The sequence below is a fragment of the Rousettus aegyptiacus genome, unplaced genomic scaffold (genome assembly GCF_014176215.1).
Source record: "Rousettus aegyptiacus isolate mRouAeg1 unplaced genomic scaffold, mRouAeg1.p scaffold_m13_p_6, whole genome shotgun sequence".
Classification (NCBI taxonomy): Eukaryota; Metazoa; Chordata; class Mammalia; order Chiroptera; family Pteropodidae; genus Rousettus; species Rousettus aegyptiacus.
The window spans coordinates 14,496,451-14,523,376 of NW_023416309.1; the positions used below are offsets into that span (position 1 = coordinate 14,496,451).

Sequence of the window (26,926 nt, forward strand, 5' to 3'; positions counted from 1 at the left end):
TCTATGTACTAAGCAAAGCTCCTAAGTTTCCCAGTCTTATTAGTGTGGATTTCTGAAGTAGGTGTTCAGTGGCACAGTCCTGGGAGGAGTTCAGCTACAGGCCAAACTTAGCCCAAGCCTCTGCCCCTTTGGGGCCACCTGTTAAGATTCAGCAAGCAATCCACAGATGCTGTGCTTCTAGTTGCCTCAAAAGGCCACGCTAGAAACCGAGGCCAGCTGCCTCCAGTGTGAGTCTAGGCACTGCTCAGCAAGAAGCACCTGATTTGCTGAGGATGCACCTGGATGTGGCTTGAGCGGGGTCCCGAGTTTGAGGGGGCGAAGTTTCAGGGAATTCTCTGTGCAGAGCGACCTCTGTTATCCAGTTTGATGACCTCTTGGCTATGGCGGCACTGCGTCTACACACTGGGAGCGGGGAGGGCTCAACAGGGAATAATGGATATCACTGGTACTTCTATACAGGGAGAGTCTCACTTAGGCCCTCACTCAGACAACTTGTTATCCTTCTGTAAGTTTCTTCTGCTCCCCGCACACAGCCATATTGGCACTGTGCTCAGAATGAACAGGTCTGTCACTGCAAAAGTTCGCTCGCGGGCACGGCCCCTTTAAGAGGTGTCTGCAGCTGCCACTGCCGCAGCTGCAGCCTCCATCCCACTCAGCCGCTCAGGACCGGGCAGCCTTGCATCCTCGCCCCGTCCTACCTTCTGCCATTGCAGGGTGATTTCTTAGATTTCTCCCTAGTTGTATGGCTTGTTCTTCTAGATCTCAGGCAATTTTCTTTGCTCTTTGCTTCTTGTTTCCATCACAACTTTAATTTGGTTGACAGAGGGATGAACAAAGCCTCTATCATTCTATGCCATTTCCCCGCCCCCATTTATACTTCTTAATTTCTTCCCCCTTTTTCATCAATCCCCACAACCTTTCTCCCATCTGGAAACTCTCAAATTGGTCTCTGTATCTATGAGTTTCTGGGGTATTTTTTGTTGTTTATTTTTGAACACCTACTTCAGAAATTAGATTCCACATGTATACGAAATCATATGGCATTTGTCTTTTTCTCTCGGACTTATTTCACTCAACATAATACCTTCTAGATTCATCATGAAATATATTTTTCCATCACCTTACTTTTAGTCTGTGTGTGTCTTTTAATCTGAAGTGAGTCTCTTGTAGGCAGCCTATGTAGGGGGCTTGTTTTCTTATTCATTCAGCCACCCTATCTTTTGATTGGAGCATTTAATACTTTTTTCATTTGAAGTACTTGTTGGTAGATATGTAGTTATTGCCATTCTTTATTCAGATTTTGATACATAATTTTTTCTTCTTCTTGAAGAAGTCCCTCCAACATTTCCTGTTAACTGGGTTGGTGGGGATGGACTCCTTTAGCTTATTCTTGTCTGAGAAGCTCTTTCTCTGTCCTTCAATGCTAAATAGTAGCTTCAGTGGGTGGAGTAATCTTGGTTGTAGGTTTGGGTTTTCAACACTTTGAATGTTTTGTGCCAAGCCCTTCTGACCTGCAAAGTTTCTGTTAAGAAATCAGCTGACAGTCTTATTGGGGCTCTCTTGTATGTAACTAATTGCTTTTCTCTTGTCGCTTTTAAGATTCTCTCTGTATTTAACCTTTGGCATTTTAATTATGATGTGTCTTGATGTGGGCTTTTGGAGGTTCATTTGCTTAGGACTCTCTGAACTTCCTGAGGTTGTGTGTCTATTTCCTTCACAAGGTTAGGAAAGTTTTCAGTTCCTTGCTCTCTTTCTTCTCCTTCTGGTACCTCTATGATACAAACGTTGTTATGCTTGATATTGTCCCAGAGACTCCTTAAACTATCTTCATTTTTTTCTTCTTTTTTTCTCTTGCTTTTCTGATTGGGTATCCTCTACTCCATCCTCTATGTTGCTGATTCGATCCTCCACTTTATCCACTCTGTTGATTCCCTCTAAGTTACTCTTCATCTTGGATATTGTGTTCTTCATTTCTGGCTGGCTCCCTATTACATTTTCCGTCTCCATTTTTATATTTTCTATCTCTCAATTAAAATCTTACTAAGTTCATCTACTCTTCCCCTAAATTCCTTGAGCATCCTGATAACCAATGTTTAAACTCTGCATCTGGTAGATTGCTTGTCTCCATTTTGTTGAGTTCTGTGTCTGGAGCTTTGTTCTGTTATTTCATGTGGGACGTGCTTCTTTGTCTCTCGTTATGGCTGCCTCTCTGTGTCTGTTTTCTATGTATTAGGTAGGGCTTCTAAGTCTCCCAGTCTTAGTAGAGTGGTGTTATCTAGTAGGTGTGCAATGTGGCCAAGTGGCACAGTCCTGGGAGGGATCCAGTTGCAGGCCAAGTTCAGTTGCAGCCTATGCACCTCAGGGACTACCTGATAAGAGTCACCAAAGCAATCCACAGATGGCTGTCACGTGTATTGGGCTTATAGGTGCCTCGATGGCCAAGCCAGAAACCAAGGCTGGTTGCCACTCGCGTGGGGCTTGGGGCTGCTCAGCAAGAGGTACAGGGCACACTGAGGCCAGATGCTGCTGCTTTCAGGACAGGCTGTTTGTATGGAATAAACCACTGCAAGCAGCTTGGGCGAACGCCCAAGATGGGAGAGGTGGAGTCTCAGGGAATCACTTGGGAATCACCATCACCTGGATAACACAGGTGACGGCAACTCACATAGAGTGGCACCTGAGTCCACAGGCTGAGAGTGAGGAGAGCTCAAAAAAGGAACGATGGGTACTGCCAACACTTTTGTCTTGGAGAAAACCACCCCTCCAGCCCTTACCCTGAAGCCCAACAACTCATGCCTCCTCATCTGTCCCTGGCACCCCACAAGCAGCTGCCCCAGTGCTGAAGCTCAGAGCAAGCGACTCCATCAGTGTGTAAATCCAGGTGTGGGCCCTTTAAGAGGAAGGTCTCTACTTCCTGCAGCTCCCCTTCTCACTTAGCTGCAACTGCTGCTAGTTTTCACAGCCAGAGGTTTGGGGGATTTCTCTCCTGGCTCTGGAACCCTCTCCTGGGGAGCCCAGTACGAGCTGGGACCCCTCACTCTTCAGGTGTGGAAGGGGGCTTTGTAGCCAAGATAGCCCTCCCAATTCTCGAATGCCACATAAGATTGCGGGACTGGGCCATTTTGTGTCTCTGCCCCTCCTACTAGTTTGAGGTGACCTGTTATTTTTGTCCCTACCTGTAGTCAGCCAGACCTCAGGCAACTGCATGCCGGTTGCTCTGTGTTTTGTTATAATTTTGGAGTGGTCACAAGAAAAGGCATGCACAGCCTCTACCTTCTATGCCATTTTGACTGGTCCTGATTTCTTTGCATATATTATCTCTTTTAATTCTTATAATACTTTGAAGTTGTAAATATTCATTTTCTTGGTGGGAAGATTTTGAAGCCTTAGAAGGAATAAACCACTTGCCTAGAGTGACTGCAGCAAATACAGTTTCAAGGCAGAATTCAGACCGAGGCTTTGCTGATTCTAAAGCCCATATTATTAGTCACTGTAATGCATTACCATCCGTGGAAAAAAAACAAAACTCATTAAACCTTGAAAACTTTGTTCCAGATCTAAAATGTTTTTTCCTGACACCCTCAGTTAAATATATCCTGATTTTTATTCTGTAATAATTTCATGCATCAGTCTTGTCATATTCCTGGTTTTGACTATCAGACTGGAAAGTTAACCTTTCCCTGGTCTAATTATATGATTGGTACTCATGTCATTTAGTCACTTGATAAGATCACCAGCCTCAACTTTCTTAAAAACAGTTTAAATGGAAAGTATCCTTGTATTTGAACTAGAAAAGCCTAGCATCTTAGTTTGGTAATTTGTAATCCTATGGTCCCAGACTCTAATGGATTGTTTTGGCCCTTACTGAGGGTACTGAACCATGTTGTCTCAATTCCAAATTATGGGCCTTCTTCCTTACCTCACCAGTTAGCCAAAAGATACCTATAATACTGTTGACAGTGAAGGTACATCTTATATCAAAGATACACCAAGAAAATTCAGACTCCGGGCAATCTGATTTGAGTCTCTAATGTCCCTTGCCAATTGAAGACAGAGATTCAAATTCAAGCTGTCATGTATATGTCATGCTCACTGGATTGGTTTGCAGTAGAGAACTTTGCCTGTAATCATTTTTCCTTTTGAGGAACATAACAGACAGTTTTTCTGAGACTCCTGGCATGGCCTCCTGAGCAGCAATAGCAAAGTTAAGCTCTCAAAAGCCACAAAGTGTCAAATTGAAAAATATAGATGTGTTCAGTGCAGTGGCTTGAGATTACTCTGCATTACTTGAATTACACAGTTCAGAAACTAGAAAAAGCCTATCAAGAAAATTCTCATTCTGAAATGTTTGTATAAGGGCAGGATTTACTCTGAGGGAAAGACAACGCCTCCTGAAAGATAGTTTTATTAAAGAGAATAAGATTGAAGTTTACATTTGTTGAAATATATTAACTTCAGAAGTCTTTAATAAATCAAGACCTACTTGAATACTAGTTTCTTTTTCCTTTTACTATTTTTCTAGTCTTATTTTAACCTTTGTTCATAATTCAAGTTTTCTTCTCTTCCTGGCTTCCCATCTTCCTTAAATTATTTCATCTAGATATATGTAGACCATCTGTCCTTCCAAAAGGCTATTTCTTCTCTCAACAAGGGGCGGGGGTGGGAACGAGAGGCACAATATGGACAGAAAGCCAGGAAAAACCTTGCAGACAGTTTTTTGGCTCTTCTTCTCTGTCCCCCTTTGCCTACCCTGCAGCCGCCTGGGAAGCAACAGAGAGACAACAGCTTGTGTCCATGTGAGAAAGTGACAGGGCTGCAGAAGAAAATATCCTAGGCTGTTTAGCTCTCTTAGACACAGACAAGCAATGCATATGGTTAGTGATATACTAGGATGCACAGTTTCTGTGCAATAGTATCAGATAGAATGAAATTTCTTAATTGTCATTGATGTGGAACATAAAGAGGTTTTATCAATGTTTGACTAAGTAAAATACAAGCCAATCATTTGAATTGCTAATATACAATTAGAAACTTTATACATTGCGATCATTTTGTAATAACCTGTTTTTCCCCAAAGACCATCTCATGTCCTTGGAAATTACATGAATGTGATGCTTCAGGGATATACCCACAGGACTACGTAGGCTTAAGATACACACTTTAAAAAAAAAAAAATACACACTTCATCCCTAGCGCCACATGATGTCTAGCTATTGCCTTTGAAAATTTAACCCTAACAAAGTCCTTGAGAAATTCTTCTTGAAGCTCTCTGGCCTTAGCACAGTAGGTCTTAAGTTAATAAATGTTGAACGACTAAAACATTAGTTCAAATCATTTTTCATTTGCAGTTTTGTGTGTAAAGAGAAACAGCTCTCCCTTGCCTCCTGCCATGTTTAAGACCTCAGAAATAAGGTAGTCTTTTCTCAAAAGAGCTTAAAAACCTAAAAGGAGAGGTGCTGCCCAAAATCAAATTACAGAGGAGCTAGTAAACTTTGAAGTGAGCCATTCTACATAGAGCTGAATTTTAGTTTTTAGTTTTAGTTTTAGTTTTTAAGCCCTTTCAGTTTCCAACCACATCAAAATAATAGCAATAATAATAATAGAGAAATCTGAGTTTTCGAAGCACGTTAGTAAAAATGCTTACTTGAGTATTGGCATTGTTTCTTGGGGATCTCCACTGGAAATTGTCTTTACTGTTTTTGAAGTATAACAGTGGTGAGATTTTATGCTCCTGTAGCAAACAGAGGAATACACGTCTTTCATAAGTCTTGAGTGAGCTGCTGCTGCTGCCAACATTATGAACGAGAAACATTTCAACCTTAAATCTGTCTTGTGGAATAATGCTTAAAACTCATCTAATTCAAATATGTGGGATTTCTCTGCAGCTGTGGCATTTAAGATAAAGGTAAAATGAGCTCCCTAAATTGTTAAAGCCTAATCCTGAGAGCAGAACCACAGGTTTGTTTCACTTGCCCTAAAGAAGCCAGTGGACAAACTATGCATCTCCAGCTTTCACCCAGGTATCACATTTCACAAAAATCTGATTTAAAACTTGCGGAAAGTATACCCATTTGCAAAAATTTTGTCAGTCCTCCATTTTGGTACAAGATGGTAAATTGAATCACAAATCAAACTTAAATTGAATCCTGAAAACTTTTGGTGTTGTCAAAAATTAATCAGCTCCGTAGAAGTGATGGTATGACAAACATGAAATAGTAAGTGGCTGAGTTAAAAAAAGAGGCTTTCAGTTATATTGATGGTGTTGATGTCTTTGGAAATAATTTTGCTTCTCACTTTAAATATGACTAAATCCCACGGCTGTATAAGTTTTTCTAAAACAACATAGTTTTTTCCTATAGGATGTATGTGTACCACTGCTTAAAAAGACAAAACACTGATATTGAGATATAGTCTTTGGATCCAGACAGAGCTGAGTTTGAATCCCAGCTCTCCCACATGTTGCCTCAATTTTCTCATCTGCAAAATGAAGCTGATCGTGTTTATTCCATAGGGTTGTTATAGTAATTAAATGAAAGAATATATGGTGAAGTACCTGGCCCAGAGTACGTGCTCAGTAAAATGTAGTTCTTGTGTCTTGCTCACTTACACAGTCTCACCAGTGAGAAAATGAGGTGTATATCAACGAACCCAGCTAACTGAGGAAGTGAGAATTGAAAGAGAATTTCACTCTTGACTACATACTTCCTTATATTGTATCTCAAAGTAAGTCTTAGCTTTCTACTAGATGAAGACCCTAAGGACACAAACTGTACCCCACTAGATATAACACAGTGTAGACAACTAGTAGACACTCAAGAAATGTTTGCTGACCTGACCTTACCTAGCAACGTCTTATGTCTGTGTATACATACTCTTAGGAGAACAGGATTGTGTCCCACCATACAGAAATCTGAGAGTTTTCTGGTAACTGTTACTTTCTAATCAGACCATGGGGAAATATTTCCATCTTCAAATCATTTTGCTTTCCAATTAGTTTCTGGGCCCATCTTTAGCCATTTTACTATTTATGCATTTGTAAGTATCATTAACACTGGAGCTGACACGGAGATGATGTTCTGGTTTTCATTTTTAAATTAAAACCTTCATTTTCTGATATTACTTGGATTAGCGAGAGGTCCTTAATACTTAACCTTCCATCTGCATATTTAAATGTATATTTAATGATTTTTTTTTCCCAGTGGCTTTGTGGTGAGTAAGCATGTCTAATTAAGGTATCCTACCCATACTCTATACATTTTATTTCAAGCTTTGTTGATGTACCAGCGTTTGATTACCATTTGGGGGAAAACTTGAAATCCTTAAAGGTCTAAGTGTATAATAATACACATAATTGATCCAATTTATGTTAATTAGCTTTTAAGTCTTCTTTGAGATGCACAGATATGGGTGCTCCAAAGAGCACTTATTACCAATAATATTATTCTTGAATTTGAATGGAGTTTTAACATTGTTTTTATACCCACAAGGATGCTCCTGATCTGTAACATGTATGAGGTGTTATAGCTGCTCTGCCTTATCCATGAGGAAATTGAGGCCCAGAGTAGTTTCCTCAAGACATAAATATTTAGTGGCAGATCTGAAGAACCCAGATCTTCTGTTTTTGATGAGTTTTTTCAAATCTTAGTGAGAATTTTAGTTCAAAAATACAATCCTGGCCATCAACTATTTTTTGCCATCCAACACAATTGATCATTCCACATTCCATGTCAAAATACTTCTCATTTCACCCCAAGAACACTCTATGTTTTCCTTTTAGTTTGAACGCCATGACCCTGTGGATGGGAGAATTACTGAGAGGCAGTTTGGTGGCATGCTGCTGGCCTACAGTGGGGTACAGTCCAAGAAGTTGACCGCCATGCAGAAGCAGCTCAAGAAGCACTTCAAAGAGGGGAAGGTACGTATCTTTGCCTAGAGGAAGGAAAAAAAAACGAACCAAGGGAACGTATGATGTGATGAACCAAAGAAGGCAGTTGGATATTTAAATCTACTTTAGAGGACTGAGGTAGATTTGGTGATCATCACCACACTATTAGAGTTAAAACCAGAAGAATGATTGAGATTACCCATAGAGAGTAAAATATAGAAAAGAACTGTGGGCCAAAGATGAAATCCAGTGGAATACTAACATTTAAGCAGCTCAGAAAGGAAATCTTGAGGAAATGTTTAGGGAAATACCTAGAAAAATTAGTGAAATCAAAACCAGGGAAGTAGAGGATTCAGGAAATAAGGGGTCTGTCTGCACTGTCACATGTGACAGAGAGGGCCCAGTAAAATAAGATGATAAACATCCATTGGTTTTGGTAAAATGGTAATATTGGTTACCTTTGGGCGAACTGTTTTATTAGAGCAGTTGGTTGGAGGGCAAATTGGAGTGAGAAGTAAGAAAGTAAAGAAAGAGAAGAGAGGAAGAAAAGGAGGAAGAGTGGGGAGGAGGCTCTCAGACTAAGTGGCTTAAAGAACAGAAATTTAGTTTCTCACAGTTTTGGAGGCTAGATGTCCATGATCAAGGTGCTGGCAAATTAGATTTCTAACAAGGGCTCTCAGCCTGTGGATGACTGTCTTCTTGCTATAGCCTTACATGGCCTTTCTGGATGTTTGCACAGGAGTGAGAGGAGGAGCACGAGCTACCACTCTAATGTGTCTTCTTATAAGGACATTAATCATATTGGATCAAGGCTCCACTCCTAGGACCTCATTTAACCTTAATTATTTACTTAGAGGCCCCATATCCTAATGCAGCCACATTGGGGGTTAGGTCTTTAATGTGTAAGTTTTGGAGGGGGCACAAACATTCACTCCACAATAGGCATAAAAAAAATCAGGCATGTGTGATGAACTGAAGAGGACAGATGTGGTTGGAGCATTCTAGCAAGGAGGAGAATGGCCTAAGATGAGGTCAGAGAGGGAGATGGGAACCAAAACATGCAAGACCTGTAGTCATGGAATGAGTTTGGATTTTATTCACAGTGCAGTGGGAAGCTATTAAAGGGTTGTGAACAATGACATGGTTGTATGTATGTTGAAAAAGAGGACTCTGTCTTCTTTATAAAAAATAGAAAGGTGAAAGCATAGACGAAAAAGACTGATACTAAGATTATTAGAGAATTCAGGAAGAAATGGTTAAGCATTTTTTGAGCAGCAATGATATTGAAGACCATGGATTTGCAGAGGCACTAGTCAACACTACCCTCTGATACCTTTCAACACTGGCTGCATCTGGTGCAGGAAGAGGCAGATGGTAGAATTGACTCAGCATCTGGCATTTTGCCAGGAAGTGGGATGGACTAACTAAAGCAGAAATTAGTTAAGAGGCCATATCTCTCTTTTAAAGATCACACACACACACACAGAGAGCAGTGCCAGCAAACCCTTGTCTTCTCATTTTCAGCCCAATACCCTTTCTGGACAATGATTACCATTTGGCCATGACCAGGAAACTGATCTGGCTTGCCAAACATGGTATGGTAGATATGGAGCTAGAAGTCTTGAGTTTGGGTCCTATCAGAGGTTTCCATGGACATTAGACAAATTATTTAACCTTACTGGCCTCATGAATAGAGAAGCTTGTCCGAGGTATGTGTTATAAGAGTGCTGTAGCTTTAAAGACTCAATAACTGAAAATAAAAAATAGGATTGCTAGTACTTGTCTCAATTCTCTTAGTTATAAGTCTTTGTGTGGGAACTCTTGCGTGAATAGCATTGCCCCAAGTTGGCAGAAAGCAATTCTTATCACCCAGACTTTTTTTAATTTGTCTTGGGTGTAGGAAAGCTGAACGGACCTCTGAACCAGGCTGTGGACTGCAGCTGAAGGCAGGCTAGGCTCTGAGATCTGAGAGTGCCAGCTTCTCTGAACTCAGTTCAATCTGTCCCTGCAGCAGCTGTTCCCTTGGCTGCGGGGGAAAGACTCATCATTAACAGAAAGTGGCAAAGGCCAGTACTTCTACACTATTCAGTATAATTTTCAAGTCTGTTGAAAATTATACTTTCAAAAAATTGATTGCAAATATTTAGGTGGATTTTTAGTCCCAGTGCTGGAAGCATAGTGCTTGCATTAGGAAACACTCCTTTCTTTTGACCAGACTTATTTTTAAAGTTTGGTCCAGACATTGACTTGACTTAAAACAATGATCTATCATGACAGGCTAATTCATGTTTTTTTATGAATTTATATTTAAAAGCAGTAAATTGGGTGTTGGGGGTATCTACCTTGAAGGAATAGAGTATTTTAGCATTGGCAGGAGCTAATTTAGGACCTAAAGACCTTTCAAAAGAGCTCTAAAGTGAAAGGGAAAATTTTGTCAGATAATGAATATCTGGGGTGCTAAATTACTTCTGGCTGAGAATTTCTAGCCTGCTTTAGCAAGGAAATTAAGATTTATTGTCCTCTCATGGTGATTAAATAGTTTGTGAACATAGTAATTAACTAAAATGAGAGTTAATGAAGGGCCTTTGCTCTGAAAGTCACCAGCCCATCTCTCTAGGACCATTTCCCATTAAAAGGGAATCACCACCATCTTTTCTAATTGCTTCTTTATTCCACTTTGAATTTATTAACATGAAAATACAAATTTTCATTTGGATCCTGTTAGCATTTTTTGTGTGCGGTTCTGTATAAAATATCAAACTAGACCTAAAAGATTGAAGGTCCTAAATATTTCCATAATACTTAATGACCATGCAGTGCTTCATAGCCATTTTTCTTTTTCTGTGTTTCTGACAGTCTTGTTAGATTTCATTTTGCTTTTGAGAATACAGAGACAGAGGAAAAAAAAGAAATTAATGAACCACTGAGAGTTCAGACTAAAATCCAACACTTCCTGTTCCATGGCAAAATTGTCCTTTCCATGGCAAAATTTCATTTCTCCTAACCATACTCTTCCTCTGAAGCAGTGCTTCTCAACCCCGGTCACCCAGTAGGATCACTTGGGGAATTTTTAAGAAATGTGGTTGTTGGGGGACAAACGTATGTGTATGAAAATGACAAGAAATCGAGACCGTAAGGAGGAAAAAAAATAAATGGATTGTTGGGTCCCTCTTCAAACCAATTAAATCAGAAGCTTAGTGTGTAGGTCCAGGCATCAGTGTTTCTTAAAAGGCTCCCAGGTAATTCTAATGTGCAGCTAGGCTTGTGAGGCACTGCTCTGGAAGGGCCATGCTCCATCAGTGTCTCTATCTGTTTTGTGCCTGAATAGCTCAAAGAATTAGAAAAACTGCCATTCCTGGAAAAACGAATGTATTTAAGCCTCGAGTAACTACCATGTTTCTCATTTAACACACAGGTTTTTTTTCTCTCTTTTTTAAAATGGGGGAACATATTTTGTTTTGGCTTTATTTTAAAGGGTAGTCCCTATCTTCTACCAGATTTTCTCCATTCCCCTCAGTATTCTTTTTTTCTGTGAATTCTTCAAGGCCAAACCTGACTCAGCTCTAAATTTTTCTTACTTTTCATCCTTCAAATTGTCATCTTCTCATTAAAAGAAGGAATTTTCTGAGACTTTATAAATGTAATTCACAGTGGTGGTTCTCTATCCTTAAGAGTGCAGAAACTGCAAACTTTAATAATTTAGCAAATCCACTTAAGGATAAATTGAAAATTACAGTTCAATTCAATGGCAGATATTGCTATGTGTAAGACACTAAGTCAGTTGCTGTAAGAAAGATAAACAAAAACATCACCTATCCCCAAACAATATACTCTGTAATAGTTTAGTAAGAAAAACTATGTATGCAAAGAACTACATAATTTCATAATTGATATTTATTGAACACCCACTATTTGCCAAGCACTCTTCTCAATATTGAGAATACAGTAATGAGCAAAACCAAATCTCTGCCCTCATGGAACTTAACATTCTTAGTGAAGAGAGACATAATAATTATAATACAAGGCAATTCACTCAACTTTGAGCCTCTTGAGAGCAATGTCTTACTCATCTTTGTCATCCTCAATATAGTGAGTGTCTTATAGGCAAATGTTTTTCAAATGTATTAATGTATTAAATGCCAAAATAAACATTTGAGATCTTTTGGGGCACCAATAAGGAAGATCAAAACCAACTGAAGGGACTGAGTAAGAATTGTTGGGGGAGGTACAATTTGAACTTGGCCTTAAAATCAGAGTGGGATTTTGACAAGCAGAAGTTATAAAGGTATTTGCTTTTGCTATATGTTTCCCTCTTATAGCCCTATCCACAGTAGCCTTCTGGATATATCATTGTTTATTAATACCGCTACTAGCTATTAAACAGGGTTAGTACTTATAAATAGTTATAATAAAACAATGAAATTATTAACTGTCCATATTATCTATGGTTAATTTTCATGTTTGGCTCTCCTATTCACTTATTCTAGCAGATATTTGAGAGTTGAACCACACTGTGGTCATTATGGAATATCAGTTTCTAAAAACATTGCTAGCAGGTGATTTGGACTGATTCCTGGTAGATGGATTTGCTATGACCAATTAAAAGTCAAGGCAAGGGAATCATCCATTACAGTGTGTTTGCACTCACCCATGGCTAGTCAGCACTAGATATCTGGCTTACAGCTAACTCCAGAAAAAGCCAAATTTTCCTTACTCCTCTTCTCATCTACAACCGCCTTGTATTTCTTTAACAGCTTTATCAAGGTATAATTTATATAGCATAAAATTCACCCGTTTTAACTGCACAAAGCAATGATTTTTAGAAAATAGATTTATGCAATCGTCACTGCAATCCTGTTTACAACATTTCCATCACTCCAAAAAGATCCCTCATGCCAATTTGCAGTCAATCCCCATTTCCACCCTAGCTGCAGACAACCATAAATCTTCTTTCTATAAAGATTTGTCTTTTCTGGATATTTCATATAAATGCATTCATAAAATAATGTAGTTTTTTGTGTCTGAATTCTTTTACTTTTATTTTTGAGGGTTATCCATGTTGTTACTTATATTAAATAGTTTATTACTTTTATTGTTGAGTAAGTAGTATTCCATCGTATGGATATAGTATATTTTGTTTATCCATGACCAGTTTATGAACATTAGTTTTTTCAATTTTTGGCTATTATAAATAATACCGCTGTAAACATTTACATACAAGTCCTTATGTGCACCTGTGTTTTCATTTCTCTTAAGGAGATTCCTAGGAGAAAAATGCCTGGGTTGTATGGTAAAATTATGTTTAACTTTTTTTTTAAGAAACTGCCAAACTGCTTTCCAAAGCGGGTGTACTGTGTTACATTTCCACAGCAGTGTATGAGAGTCCCAGTCTCTCCACATCCTCTCCAAAGTTGTCTTTTTATTACAGTCACCCTAATAGGTATGTGGTGGTGTCCTCATTGTGTTTCGATATGCATTTCCCTAGTGACTGATGATTCTGAACATCATTTCATGTACTTATTAGCCATTCATATATCTTTTTTGGTAAGATGTCTATTCAAATTGTTTTTAATTGGGTTTTATTATTATCTTGTTGAGTTGTAAGAGTTCTTTACATAATTCTGGATACAAATTCTTTATCAGATATATGATTTTTAAATATTTTCTCCCAGTCTATAACTTATCTGTTTTCTTGGTATTTTGAAGCACAAAGGTTTTTAATTTAAATGAAGTCTAATTTATCAGTTTTTTTCTTTTATGGATTGTGCTTTTGATGTCAGATCTAAGAACTCTTTGTTTGCCCAAGGTCATAAAGATTTTTGTATGTTTTCTTCTAAACATTTTATCAATTACTTTAGTTTTGAAAGACAATTCTCTTTGCTTGCTTAACAACTTCCTAATGTTAATTATTTTAGCAACATAAAGAAGTGTTTCTACTGTCCATAAAGTACTTGTAATCTTTTTTTAGTCATCTGAAGCCCAGTTTTATATAAGTTTATCTTTCCAAAGGTAGATAGATTACTGGTTTGTTTAACAGCTGGTTACAGAATAAAATAACTCCTTCTTCCACGTCTCCACAATATGTCAAGAAAGTCTTTGATGCCAAGTCTAAAAGAAAGATATTTCCTTTGACTACTATCTCTGCATTTCAAGTCACCTGTCAATAGATTGTGCATATGCTGTGGCCTTCTAGTCTGAACAGCTCAACTTACGAAAAGCATATCCTTTCACTTTCCATCCATGAACCTCATATTATAGACGTACACTAGCTTTATTCTAAAACTCTCTGGATTTTTCACTAAGGTAAAAATAGGAAGTTTGTGACTAGCACTATCTTTTCTTTAACGAGGCCTATATAAATTTTAAGCTCTATAAAATCAAGACATCAATGCAGTTTTATTTCCCTCACTCTTCCTGGCATAGTGCTGAGTGGTTAGTAAGTGCTCAGTGGATATTTGTTATTATATCTATGTAATAAAAGGCAAAATATTACAGGGAGAAAAAAAAATGGCATAGATGATAGAGGCTTTGTTCATCCCTCTTGCAACCAAATCAAAGTTCTGAGAGAATCAGGAGCAAACAGAAAGGAAAGTTGTCTGGGATCTAGATGAATAAGCCCTACAACTAGGGAGAGAAATGAGAAATCACCCTGCAACAGGAAGGAGCTAGAATGGGGCGAGGATGCAATGCCGCACGGTCCTGAGTGGCTGAGTCGGACAAAGGCTATAAGAGCAGCAGCTGCAGATGCCTTTTAAAGGGGCCATGTCCGCCCAGAGGATTCCCTGAAACTCCACTTCCTGCACCTCATGGCCCCACCCAAGCCACAGGTGTATCCTCAGAGAGTCAGGTGCTCCTTACTGAGCAGAGCCAAGACTCACTCTAGTGGCAGCTGGCCTCTGTTTCTGGTGTGGTTTCTTGAGGCAACTATAAGCACAGCATCTGTGGATTGCTTGCTAAATCTTAACAGGTGGCCCTAGAGAGGCACAGGCTGGGGCTAAACTTGGCCTGCAGCTGAACCCCTCTCAGGACTGTACCACTAGAAACCTACTACACAAAGCTGCACTAATAAGACTGAGAGACTTAGGAGATTTGCTTAGTATATAAAAACAGACACAGAAAGGCAGCCAAAATGGGAAGACAAAGAAGCAGAAACCATGTGAGAGAACAGAACAGAGACCCAGGAATAATGGAGTCAAGCAATCTAACAGATGCAGAGTTCAAAACACTGATTATAAAAATGCTCAATGAGCTTAGGGGAAGTATAGATGAATTCAGTGAAAACTTTAACAAAGAGATAAAAAACATAAAAATATAAATGGAAATCATAAAAGGGAATGAGTCAAAAATGAAGAACATATCTGAAATGAAGAGTATATTAGAAGGAAAAAACACAGGGATAAAGAAGAAGATTGAACCACCAATATAGAAGATGGGGAATCAGAATAGCAAGCAATCAGAATAGCAAGCAAAAAGAAGCTAAGGCTATAATAATAATTTAAGGAGTCTATGGGACACTATAAAATAAAAAAAAATAAATAAATCATGTCATAGGGATACCTGAAGGAAAACAAGACATTGAAAAAATAACGATGGAAAACTTCCCTCACCTGGTGAAAGAAATGGACATACAACCCCAGGAAGCTCGGAAAGTCCCAATAAAGAGGAATCCAAAAAGGCCCACACCAAGACACATCATCATTAAAATCCCAAAGGTTAAAAACAAAGAATCTTAAAAGCATCAAGAGAAAAGCAGTTAGTGACCTACAAGGGAACACCCATAAGACTGGCAGCTGATTTCTCAAAAGAAACCATGCAAGACAGAAGGGCTTGGCACAAAATATTCAACGTGATGAAGACCCAGGATCTACAACCAAGAATACTTTATCCAACAAAGCTATTATTTAGAGTCAAAAGACAGCTAAAGAGCTTCCCAGACAAAAATAAGCTGAAGGAATTTATCAACACCAAGCCAATATTACAGGAAATGTTGGAGGGACTTCTTTAAGAAGAAAAAACATGTATCAAAAACAGGAATAAAAATGGTAATAACTACATTCCTATCAATAAGTACCTCAAATGGAAAAGAATTAAGCATTCCAACCAAAAGATAGAGTAGCCGAATGCATAAGAAAACAATACCCTTACATATGCTGCCTACAAGAGACTCACTTCAATTAAAAGACACACACAGACTAAAAAGAAGGGAATGGAGAAAGATATTGCTTTGATGGACCTAGAGGGTATTACACTGAATGAAATGAGAAGGATAGAGAAAGACAAATATCTCATGATTTCATGTACATGTGGAATCTAAAGAACGAAATAAACAACAACAAAAGCAGTAATAAATTCGTAGATACAGAGGATATTTTCAGGGCTACTAGATGAGAGGAGGTTTGGAGAGTGGGAATAAAAGGCAAAGGGATTAAGAGGTACAGTAATTCCCCATATCTTCCTCCTCCCAAGACCTTGGCAACCACCATTCTGCTTTCTCTGTATATAAATTTAACAACTCTGGGTACCTCACATACATAGGATCATACAGTATTTGTCCTTTTGTAACGGGCTTATTTCACATTGACACAATATCTTCAAGGTTCATTATTGTTATATGGCATGTGTCAAAATTTCCTTCTTTTTAGAGGCTGAGTAATATTTCATTAGTTGTATATACCACATTTTGTTTAGCCACTCATCCATCGATGGAAACTTGGGTTGTTTCCACCTCTGCATATCTTGTGATGGAGGGAAAGAGAAGACGGTATTAGTGTATCTATCCACAAGCAGGTGATACTGTAGAACTTGTACTTCTGGTTCAGTGGGATTCTCCTCTGTAAGGTTGATTCTAGCCTAGTGTTTACGTTAGATAGCATGCTCTAATATTCACATAAGGAGCGAGTCCTGCTTCTGGATGCTCTAAGTCAAGGCCAAGAGAATGACTTCAAGTTAGGGAAAAATTTAATATGGGCCTTCCATTTCACTGCCAAATATTATGGAACAGGATACATAGTAGATATTCCATAAATGCTTGAATGAATGCTTAAATACACATGCACCACTGTTCATAATTGTCAAAAACTAGAAGCAGCCCAAATAGAATAGATAAATAAATTGTGGAATATTCACACAATGGAATACTTAGAGCAATAAAAATAAATGAACTACAGATATACACAAAAATATAGACATCTTAAAGGGAGAAGTTATATAAAATACAGTCATGTACCACTTAATGGCAGAGATGCATTCTGAGAAATGCATAGTTAGGAGATTCATCATTATGCCAACTATAGAGTGTGTATTTAAACAAACTTATAGCCTACTATACACAACTAGGCTATATAGTATAGCCTATTGATTTTGGCTTACAAACCTGTACAGCATGTTATGTACTGAATACTTTAAGCAATTGTAACGCAATAGTATTTGTGTATCGAAATGTATCCAAACATAGAAACACATAAGTGTGTGTGCTATACTTTTATAGGACTGGCTACTGGCAGTGCAGTAGGTTTGTTTATACCAGCATCACCACAAACACATGAGTAATGCATTACACTATGATGTTACCACAGCTACCATGTCACCAGGCAATAAGAATTTTTCAGCTCAGCTGTAATCTTATGTGACCACTCTCATATACACTCTCACATTCAATCTGCCATTGACTGAAACATCATTATTCAGTGCATGACTGTGAATGCATACTTCATGATTCCATTTATAAAGTTCAAAAACAGACATAATTAAACTCTTGTTTCTGTTTAAAGATGCATAAATAGATAGTAGTGCTATTTAAACAACTACAACAACAACAACAAAAAAAAGGAAATGAATCTCCTAAAAATAAGTGATTACCACTGGGAGGAGATGCCTGTGTTTGGGAAAGGGCCCTATTGGGGGGACGGAGGGGGACTTCTAGGATGCTGATAATGGTTTCTTGACTTGAATGGAGGTTTTCTGAGTATTCATTTTACAACGGTTAAGTTGTACATTTATGTTTTCTCTGCCTGTCTATATGGTCATCATATTCCACAATAAAAAGTTTAAGTTCTTTGATTCTTGGGGGGTGGGGGGAGGACTATAAAAGATCATGTGATGTAATTATACATACAGTATTTTTGCTCTTAGTGTGATTGATAAAATGAGAAAGATACCATTGACATATTTGGAGAGTACCAGGAAAGTACAATAGATTGTCTATATTAAGTTTCTTTATTATCGAGTTCTAGGTATGAATTCCTGGGCTCTGTAGTGTGGGGAAATGGAAATCAGAAGAGGAACAGCATTAAGTGAAGCCAGTCAACATCTACAATCCATTAAAGACCTGATTTTTCATTAAAAGGCATTAACCTCAGTGTCTCTTCAGCGTTATTTACTTATAAATTGAATTCCTTTCCACCACAGCATGATGGATGGGGAAGTAGGAAATAGGCAAATAGGACAAATCTTCCTCCCTGTAAGGGAACTCCGCATAGCCCCTGTTTATGTAACTACTCTCTTGAGCCATCATAGAAAGTAGAATTCGACGAGATCAGCAAACTTTTGGCCAGCTTTTGAAAAGAACTTCATTCACAATTTCATCAGATTAAAGTTAAGGGGCAAATTGCTTCTTTAGTAACTTTTAAATTGAAATAATGAACAGCTTCCCAAGTGCTTGTGTTCTGCTAAATTCTGAGACTGTTCCAGTATGTATTACTGACTTTGGTAATTCTTTAATTAGCTTAAGCCTCAAAAGCTTAGTTGGCTTTTGAGTTGATCATTTAAATGGAAGTCCTGACTCTGGTCTCACCTGTTAAGATGTATAGCAGATCAAGCGGCTTTAGCTCATTTAAGAAGTGTCATAATAGATACTGCAGCTAATTAGAGGGCACAAAAATATTTTCATTAAAGATATCCAGCCACACTGTAAACAACTTCATGTCAGATTTTACATGTGAGGGTAAAGCAATTAGCCAGCTTGACTTTCTCAGGGTAAAATTCTAGAGTTTAGTTCCCCTATGTTGCACAAATTTGAAAATCTTTAATTCATTCAATCTCTGTTCTAAACACAGCATAAATTTCTGATTGATAGGCTTGAATAACAGCCTAGTTTTCTGCATTTTATGTGGCTTTTTGTTACAGGTTTCTGCCTTACCTTGTCTCTCTTCTTTCAGGGTCTGACATTTCAGGAAGTAGAGAACTTCTTTACTTTCCTGAAGAATATTAATGATGTGGACACTGCATTGAGCTTTTACCATATGGCTGGAGCATCTCTTGATAAAGGTAATGAAACACAAAAGTTTTTTCTTGACAGTATAAATATCGAATCTGTAATCTATTAGGTGACTATCCCTCCTTAACTGTAATATATGAGTTTGTCTTGACATTGTTCTTTGTTTTGTTTTGTTGATGTTACATGAGCCTTGCATGAGCCTTGAGAGGTCAAACTCAGCAAATATATTTTCTTGTGCCAAAGGCTACAGTCATGGCTCAGGCAGAGTGCATGAAACGTTGGAACTTCTCTCATTACGTATATAATGTGAGGCTTAAGTCACTATGCATTTTAATTCATTTTTGGTGAGAAGAAATGGCTTGGTTTATTTCTTATATTAAAATTTTTTTTTTTAAGATAAAATTATGACTCTGAGAATAGCATTCCCTGTTGGCTTGCTTTATACAGATTCTGTTCCAGTTTGTACAGGCAAGGTGAGAGAACAAAGGAATTGAAAACACAATTTTCCCCCAACATTTTATTATGAAAAGTTTCAAACATTTAGAACAGTCGAAATAATCATTCAAAGAACATCCATATATCCGGCTCAATTAACATTTTGCTGTAGTTCCCTGGTAGTATATCTATGCATATATTCATGCCTCTATCACTCTGTCATTTTTGTTGCATTCAAAGTAAGTTAGAGACATAAGTGCACTTCACTCCTAAATACTTTACCATGAATACTAACTGAAGTTCAATTTTGTTTAAAGTTCCCTTGTGCTCCTTCACAGTCAATTTCTGCACCAACTTACTAAGAGACCATCTTAATTCTGTGTATTTTTCCACCATAGTTTAATTTTATTTGTTCTGGAACTTACTAAAAATGGAATTATACAATGTACACTCTTTATATAACGTTTCTCTCAGCATGTTTTTGAGATCCATTCATGTTGCACATACAGTTGTTTGTTCTTTTTTTATGAATAGTAATCCATTGTATGAATACTCCACAATTTGTTTATCCATTCTTCCGTTGGATACATTAACTGTTTCTAGTTATTGGCTAGCTCAAATAAAGCTATGATCATTCTTTCGTTAGTCTTTTCTGAGGACATGTATTTTCATTTCTCTTGGATAAATACCTAGGAGTGAATTGCTGGGTCCAGCGGAATGTGAGTTTCTTTATAAAAAAACTGTCAGACCCTTTTTCACAGTGTATCTTTTTTCCTCTCACCAGTAATGTACAACAGTTCAAGTTGTTTCTCATTCTTGTTGGAAGTTGGTGGTATCAGTGTTTTTTAATTAGTGATTCAGGAGTATTTATAAAGGTGTCTCATGTTTTTAATTTGTCTTTTCCTGGTGGCTTCTGCTGTTGAGCAGCTTTTTGTATTCTTATTCATGTATCTTCTTTGGTGAAGTGTTACTTCAAATCTTTCACCCATTTTTATTAGGTTGCTCGTCTTATTGAATTGTAGAAGATCTTGAGATATTCTAGATACGTCCTATTATCAGATATATATCTTATGAATTTTTTTTAGTCTGTAGCTTACTTTCTTAATGGCATCTTTTGATTAGCAGTTTTTTATTTGGATAAAGAAGTCTAATTTATCAAATTTTTATTTTTTAGTTATTACTTTCTGGTACTAATAAACCAAACTATGAAGATATTCTCTGATATTTTCCCCTAGAAGCTTTAGTGTTTTAGCTCTTACATTTCATATGTGATTCACCTCAAATTAATTTCTATATATGGTATAAAATAGAAGTCAATATTTTTTTTTTTTTAACATGGCTATCCAGTTGTACCAGCACCATTTGGTGAAAAGGCCCTCCTTTGGTTTTCTTTGGCACCTTATCAAAAATCAAATGACCTTTTAAATGTAGATCTATTTCTGAGCTCTCTATTCTGTTTCATTGATCTATACATCTATTTTTATTCCTATACTCACTGTCTTGATTACTGTAGCTTGTCTTGATTACTGTAGAAAGTCTTGAAGTAGGAGGTGTTATAAATCTTTCCAACTTGATTCTTCCTTCTCTAGATTGCTTTACATATTTTAGGTCCTTTGTATTTCTGTATATATTTTAGAATCAGCTTGTCACTTTTTATGTAAAAAGGAGATAGGATTGTGATTACAATAACATTTAAAATGCAAATTAATTTGGGGAGTTGACATCTTAGTAATAATGAGTCTTCTAATTCATGAGCATATTTGATCTCTCCACTTTTTTAGGTCTTCTTTGATTTCTCTCAGGAGTAGCTTTGTAGTTTTTTATGTATACAGGTCTTGCACATTTTTTTTTTAACTTACGCCTAATATTTTATGTTTTTTGATGCTATTCTAAATGGAATTTTAATTCTATTTTTCAGTTTTTTGCTGCTGCTATTAAACTACAGTTGATTTTCTATATTTGTCTTGTATTCTGCAGCCTGCTAAATTTGTTATCCTAGTTGTTTTGTAGATTCCTTGGGTTTTCCATGTAAGTAATCATGTCATCTGCGAACAGAGATAGTTCACCTCTTCTTTTTTGGTATTTATGCTTTTTTCTTTGCCTTATTGCACTTGCTCTAACAACCAGTACAATGTTGAGTATAAGTGAGTGGCTGTCCTTGGCTTCTTCCCGATATTAGGTGGAAAGCATTCCATATTTCACCATTAAGTTGGATATTAGATAGATGCTCATTATCAGATTAAGGAAATTTCTTTCTCTTCCAAATTTAAAAAAGATTTTTAACATCAATGGCTGTTAAGTTTTGTAAAATATTTTTTTCTATATAAATAATGATCATCTAGCTCTTCTCCTTTATTTTCTTAATATGATAGATTATACTGATTATCCCTTATTGTCCTGAATGAAACCCAGCTTTGTAATGATTTATTAGGCTTTTTATATATCGCTAGATTTGACTTGCTAACATTTTGTTAAATATTGGAGGATATTTGTCAGTAATTTTCTCTTTTGTAATATCTTCAGTTTTATATCAGAGTATACTGTCCTCATAAACTGAATTGGGGAGTTTTTTCTTCTTTATTTTCAGAGATTTATATTAGATTACTGTTCTTTCTTTCAGAATTGTTGATAGAAATCACTAGTAAAATTGGGCCAGCAACTTTCTTTTTTGGAAGTTTTGATTATTTAATTTCTTTAGTAAACATATCGGTATTCAGAAAAGTATTTTTTAAGGAATTTGCCCATTTCATCAGAGTTATTGCATTTATTGATATAAAGTTGTTCATAATATTCCATTATTATCCTTTTGATGTCCAGAATCTGTAGAATCTGAAATTCCCTCTCTTACTGCTAACAGTGGTAAATTATGTCATCTCTTTTTTTTTTTCTTTTTTCTTATTTCATTTACCTAGGGGTTTAGCAATTTTGTTAAACTTTTCGAAGAACCAGTTTTTTACTTCGTTGATTTTTTTTTCCATCACATTGATCTCTGCTCAGATCTTTATTTCCTTACACTTACTTATTTTCAGTACATATTACTTTGTTTTTCTTTTCCTAGCTTCTTAAAAATAGAAATTTACGTATTCTAAGATAAACTTTTGAAACTAAATATTCTATGTCCCACAAATTTTGATATGTTATATTTTCATCATTATTCTGTTTGAAATATTTTCTGACTTTTCTTGTGATTTCTTTGGTGACTTGTATTATTTAAAAGTATGTTGTTTAATTTCCAAATATTTTGGGGGTTTTTAGATATATTGTTTTTTATTTCTAGTTTAATTCAATTGTAGTCAGAGAACACACTCTGTAAAATTTCAGTTCTTTAAAACTGGTTAGCATTTGTTTTGTGGCCTAGCATATGGTCACTTTGTTTGATTGTTTGTTTTGTATTTTATTATGCTGACATTGGATAACAAAATCCAGTAAGTTTCAGTTGTATAATTCACTAGTAAGGCATATATATATATTGCATCATGTGTTCATTATCCATTTTTTATCTCAAGGTCCATCTATGTTTTCACGAATGGCAGTATTTTATCTCTTCTTATGGCTGAGTAATATTTCTTTGTATGTATGTACCACAGCTTTTTTATCCAATCATCTATTGCAGGACATTTGGGTTGTTTCCATGTCCTGACCACTGTGAATAATCCTGCTATGAACATTGATGTGCAAATATCTATTCAGATATGAGTTTTCAAGTCTTTGGGGTAAATATCCAGTAGAGGGATTGCTGGATCATATGTTAGATCAATTCTTAGTTTTTTGAGGAACCTCCATACTGTTTTCCATAGTGGCTGTACCAATTTGCAGTCCTACCAGCAGTGTACGAGGGTTCCTTTTTCTCCACATCCTCTCCAATATTTGTTATATCTTGTCCTGTTGATTACAGCTATTCTAATAGATGTGAGGTGGTATCTCATTGTGGTTTTGATTTGCATTTCCCTAATAGCTAGGAATGTTGAGCATCTTTTCATATGTTTGTTGTATGCCTTCTTAAGAGATGTGTCTGTTTAGGTTCTCTGCTCATTTTTAATTGGATTGTGGTCAGTTTTTTTTTTACAAAAGTTTCATTCGAGTATTGTAAAAATGTCAGATCAGGGTAGTTGATAGTGTTCAGATCTTTAATGTTCTTACTGACTTTTTTGTCTAGTTAGTGAGAGAGGGACATTAAAATCTCCACGTCCAATGTGTGGATTTGTCTATTTTTCCTATTAAGTGATGTTAGTCTTTGCTTCATGAATTTTGAGCTCTGTGGTATTAAGTGCATACACACTTAATGATTATGATTATTATGCTTGCCTGATGAATTGGCCCTTTTATCCTTAAGAAGTGTTCCCCTTTTATTTTTAGTAATACACCTTTTCTTGAAATCTATTTTGTCTGATATCAATATAATTACTCCAACTTTTTTTGTGGTTATCGTTTGCATGGTACGCCTTTTTCCATTGTTTTATGTTCAACCTATCTATGTCTTTAGGTGCATCTCTTATAGACATATAATTGGGTGTAGTGGCCTTTTAGCAACATTTTTGCATTTTTTATTTTAGTGGTTTCTCTAGAAATTAAAACTTTTCATGATAAAGTTAATATTGTGCCACTTCTAATGAAACATAAGAACCTTGCAATCATATAGTTCCATCTTCCATTACCCATCCTTTATACTATAGTTGTCATTTATATATTATGGATGTATGTTGTAATCCCTACAATACAATATTAGGATTTTTGCTTTCAACAGTTACATTCTTTTAAGAAATTAAGAGAAAAAAATAATTTTTTATACTTACCTACATTCACCATTTACTCATATTTACCATATTGATTGCTTTTCATTTATTCTTGAGTATCTAAATTTCGATCTGGTATCACTTCCCATCAGTCTCAAGAACTTCCTTTATCATTCCTTGTAGTACACATCTACTAGCAATGTGTTCCCTAAGTTTTTGGTTTACCTGACAACGTCTGTATTACTCTTTTGGGTACTGCCGTGTGTGATTTTTAAATCTTTCCAAAGCACTGATTGAAGTTTTATAAACATAATCTCGTTTATTCAATACTTCTTGGTGGATTCCTTAAGATTTTCTAATATAAAATCATGCCATCTGCAAATAGAAATTATTTTATTTCTTCCTTTCCAAACTGAGTGCTTTTAATTTCATTTTCTTGATCACAACTTTTTAAATAACAGTTGTTTGGTTGTTTATTTGTTTAAAATAATACACCCTCCGATCTTTGTAGAATCCTTTGAAAAAAACTTAATGATATCATGGTGGTTATGTATGTGTGTGTAATATCACAGGGTAATTTCTCAGAATAGCTTTGGTTATATTGCTCTATTTCATAAAACAGATTTGACATCATCTGCAATTTCAAAAACATCAGATATAAAATCATCACTTATTGCAAAATTAATATTAATAAGCTCTTCTTTCTATTTGTATACCCTTTTTGACAATAGAAGTACTTTAAAGAACAATTATATAGGATGAATCACTGTTCATGTTAAGAGTATAGAGTGTATAAAATAGAAAAATTCAGGGTAGTGGTGGCTAAGAAAAGTGCAACCAGGTGGTTAAATAGAAAATACAAAGTGTTTCTTTCAAACAACTTCAGGCCATTTCCTGGGTTGTATAGTTTCCTTATAGTGCATGCCTCATTATCCTTGCTAATAGAGGCAGTGGTACAAATTACAGAGTCATATCTGATATCCAAAAATATGTTTGGCTTTGAGATATATGATATTTGGCATTTGTTTTGACTTCTTAGTTTGCTTTATCTGTATAACGCTGGATTCTCTGAGTGTAAAATGATAGATATCTAGGGGAAATTGGCCCAGATTCATGCACAGTGACAGGGAGAAGCCAAGTATATTCATTTCCTAGGGCTACCATAACAAGTTACACAAACTTAATGATTTAAAACAATAGAAATTTATTCTCTCATGGTTATGAAGGCCGCAAATCTGAAATCGAGATATTGGCAAGGGCATGCTCTCTAAAGGCTCTCGGGTAGAATCCTCCTTTGCCTCTTCCAGCTTCTGGAAGCTCTTGTCTTTCCTTGGCCTGTGGCCACATAACTCCAATCACTGCTTCTGGCTTCGCATGGCCTTCCTCTCCTTCTTTCTATATATCTTTCTTCTGTATGTCCCTTTTATAAGGAGACTTTTCATTGCATTTAGGGCCCACCCGGGTAACCCTTAACCCAGATCTCATCTCAAAATCCTTATCTTAAATGCATCTGCAAAGACCCTTCTTCCAACAGAGTCACATTCACAAGTTCCAGAGGCTAAGATGTAGACATATATTTTGGGGGGCCACAATTTAACCCACTATAGTAACCAAGAACTAAATATCACTTATATATAGTCTACAAAATAAGGCACAAATAGAAGCAAAAAAAAAAAGTAAATTGTGAATTTAATTCACTGCGAGAATATTTGTATTGTCTGTTTAAAACACTTAATTTTTAGAAACCTAATTTTACTCTTTATCTGAGTAACTTCTATTTATCCTTCAAGTCTCAATTCAAATGTTACTTCCTCAGAGAGGCCTCTAGCACGTGTTCCACTATTCTTTTCACGTTTCCTCACTCTGCCAGATTTGCTGATTTTTTGCAGGCTCTCCTTGCACCCTCCCCTTTGTTTTTAAACCCTCTTGATCCTGACAGTCCTACTAGTGATTTTCCCACTGTTTTGAGTTCTATACAAATTCTCCCTTTGCAGAATCATGGAATTTTACTGCTGAGATGACTCTTAAAAGAGAGGAAGGAAGGTGTATTGGTTAAGAACCCAAGTTCTGAAGTTGTATTGTCTGGATTTGAATCTTGACTCCATTGTTTACCAGCTGAGTAGCTTTGGGCAATTTCTGAATTTAGCTTCTATGGTTTTAAAAGCAGGATAATAATACCCACCTTATGAAGTTTTAATTTTGTGCCTATCATATGGTGAATGTTTAATAAATGTCAGCTGCTTCCATTGTGAATGTTTAGTAAATATTGATAAACCAGATTTTATGTGGTTCATCTATTTATTCAGCAAGCAGCATAGGTACTAGGCTATAGAGCTGGGCACAGTACCCTCAGAAAGCTCACGATCTAATAGGGGAGAAAGATAAGTATAGAAGCTGGTCAAGTTTGGTGCAGTAAGTGCTAATTAAATAAGATTAAAAGTAGATCCTCTGACCCATGTCGGGGGTGGAGAAATTGTGGAGTGGGTAAAGGTAAGGGTACTTCTGTCTTCTGCTCTCAGGCTCAACTGTCTATTTTTTCTCAAAAGGTTAGGACCTTCAGAAATCTAAACCCTTTTTAGAGGCCCTGGCACAGTTTCTTCCTTGGCTGTTTTAGAGCTTGCAAACCTGTCTTTAGACATAATTTAGCACAGAATTTCC

At 36.6% G+C, this 26,926-nt stretch overlaps 1 protein-coding gene across 4 annotated transcripts in view; it reads left to right on the top strand.

Annotated features, from left to right (window-relative positions):
* MICU1 (mitochondrial calcium uptake 1) overlaps positions 1-26,926 on the top strand; it is a 183,148-nt gene that overhangs the window by 140,378 nt on the left and 15,844 nt on the right. For all 4 annotated transcript variants that reach the window (XM_036223805.1, XM_016162281.2, XM_016162283.2 and 1 more), the window contains 2 exons: positions 7,778-7,915; positions 19,042-19,150. In XM_036223805.1, the coding sequence (XP_036079698.1) occupies positions 7,778-7,915; positions 19,042-19,150 (247 nt within the window). The remainder of the gene's footprint in view (positions 1-7,777; positions 7,916-19,041; positions 19,151-26,926) is intronic.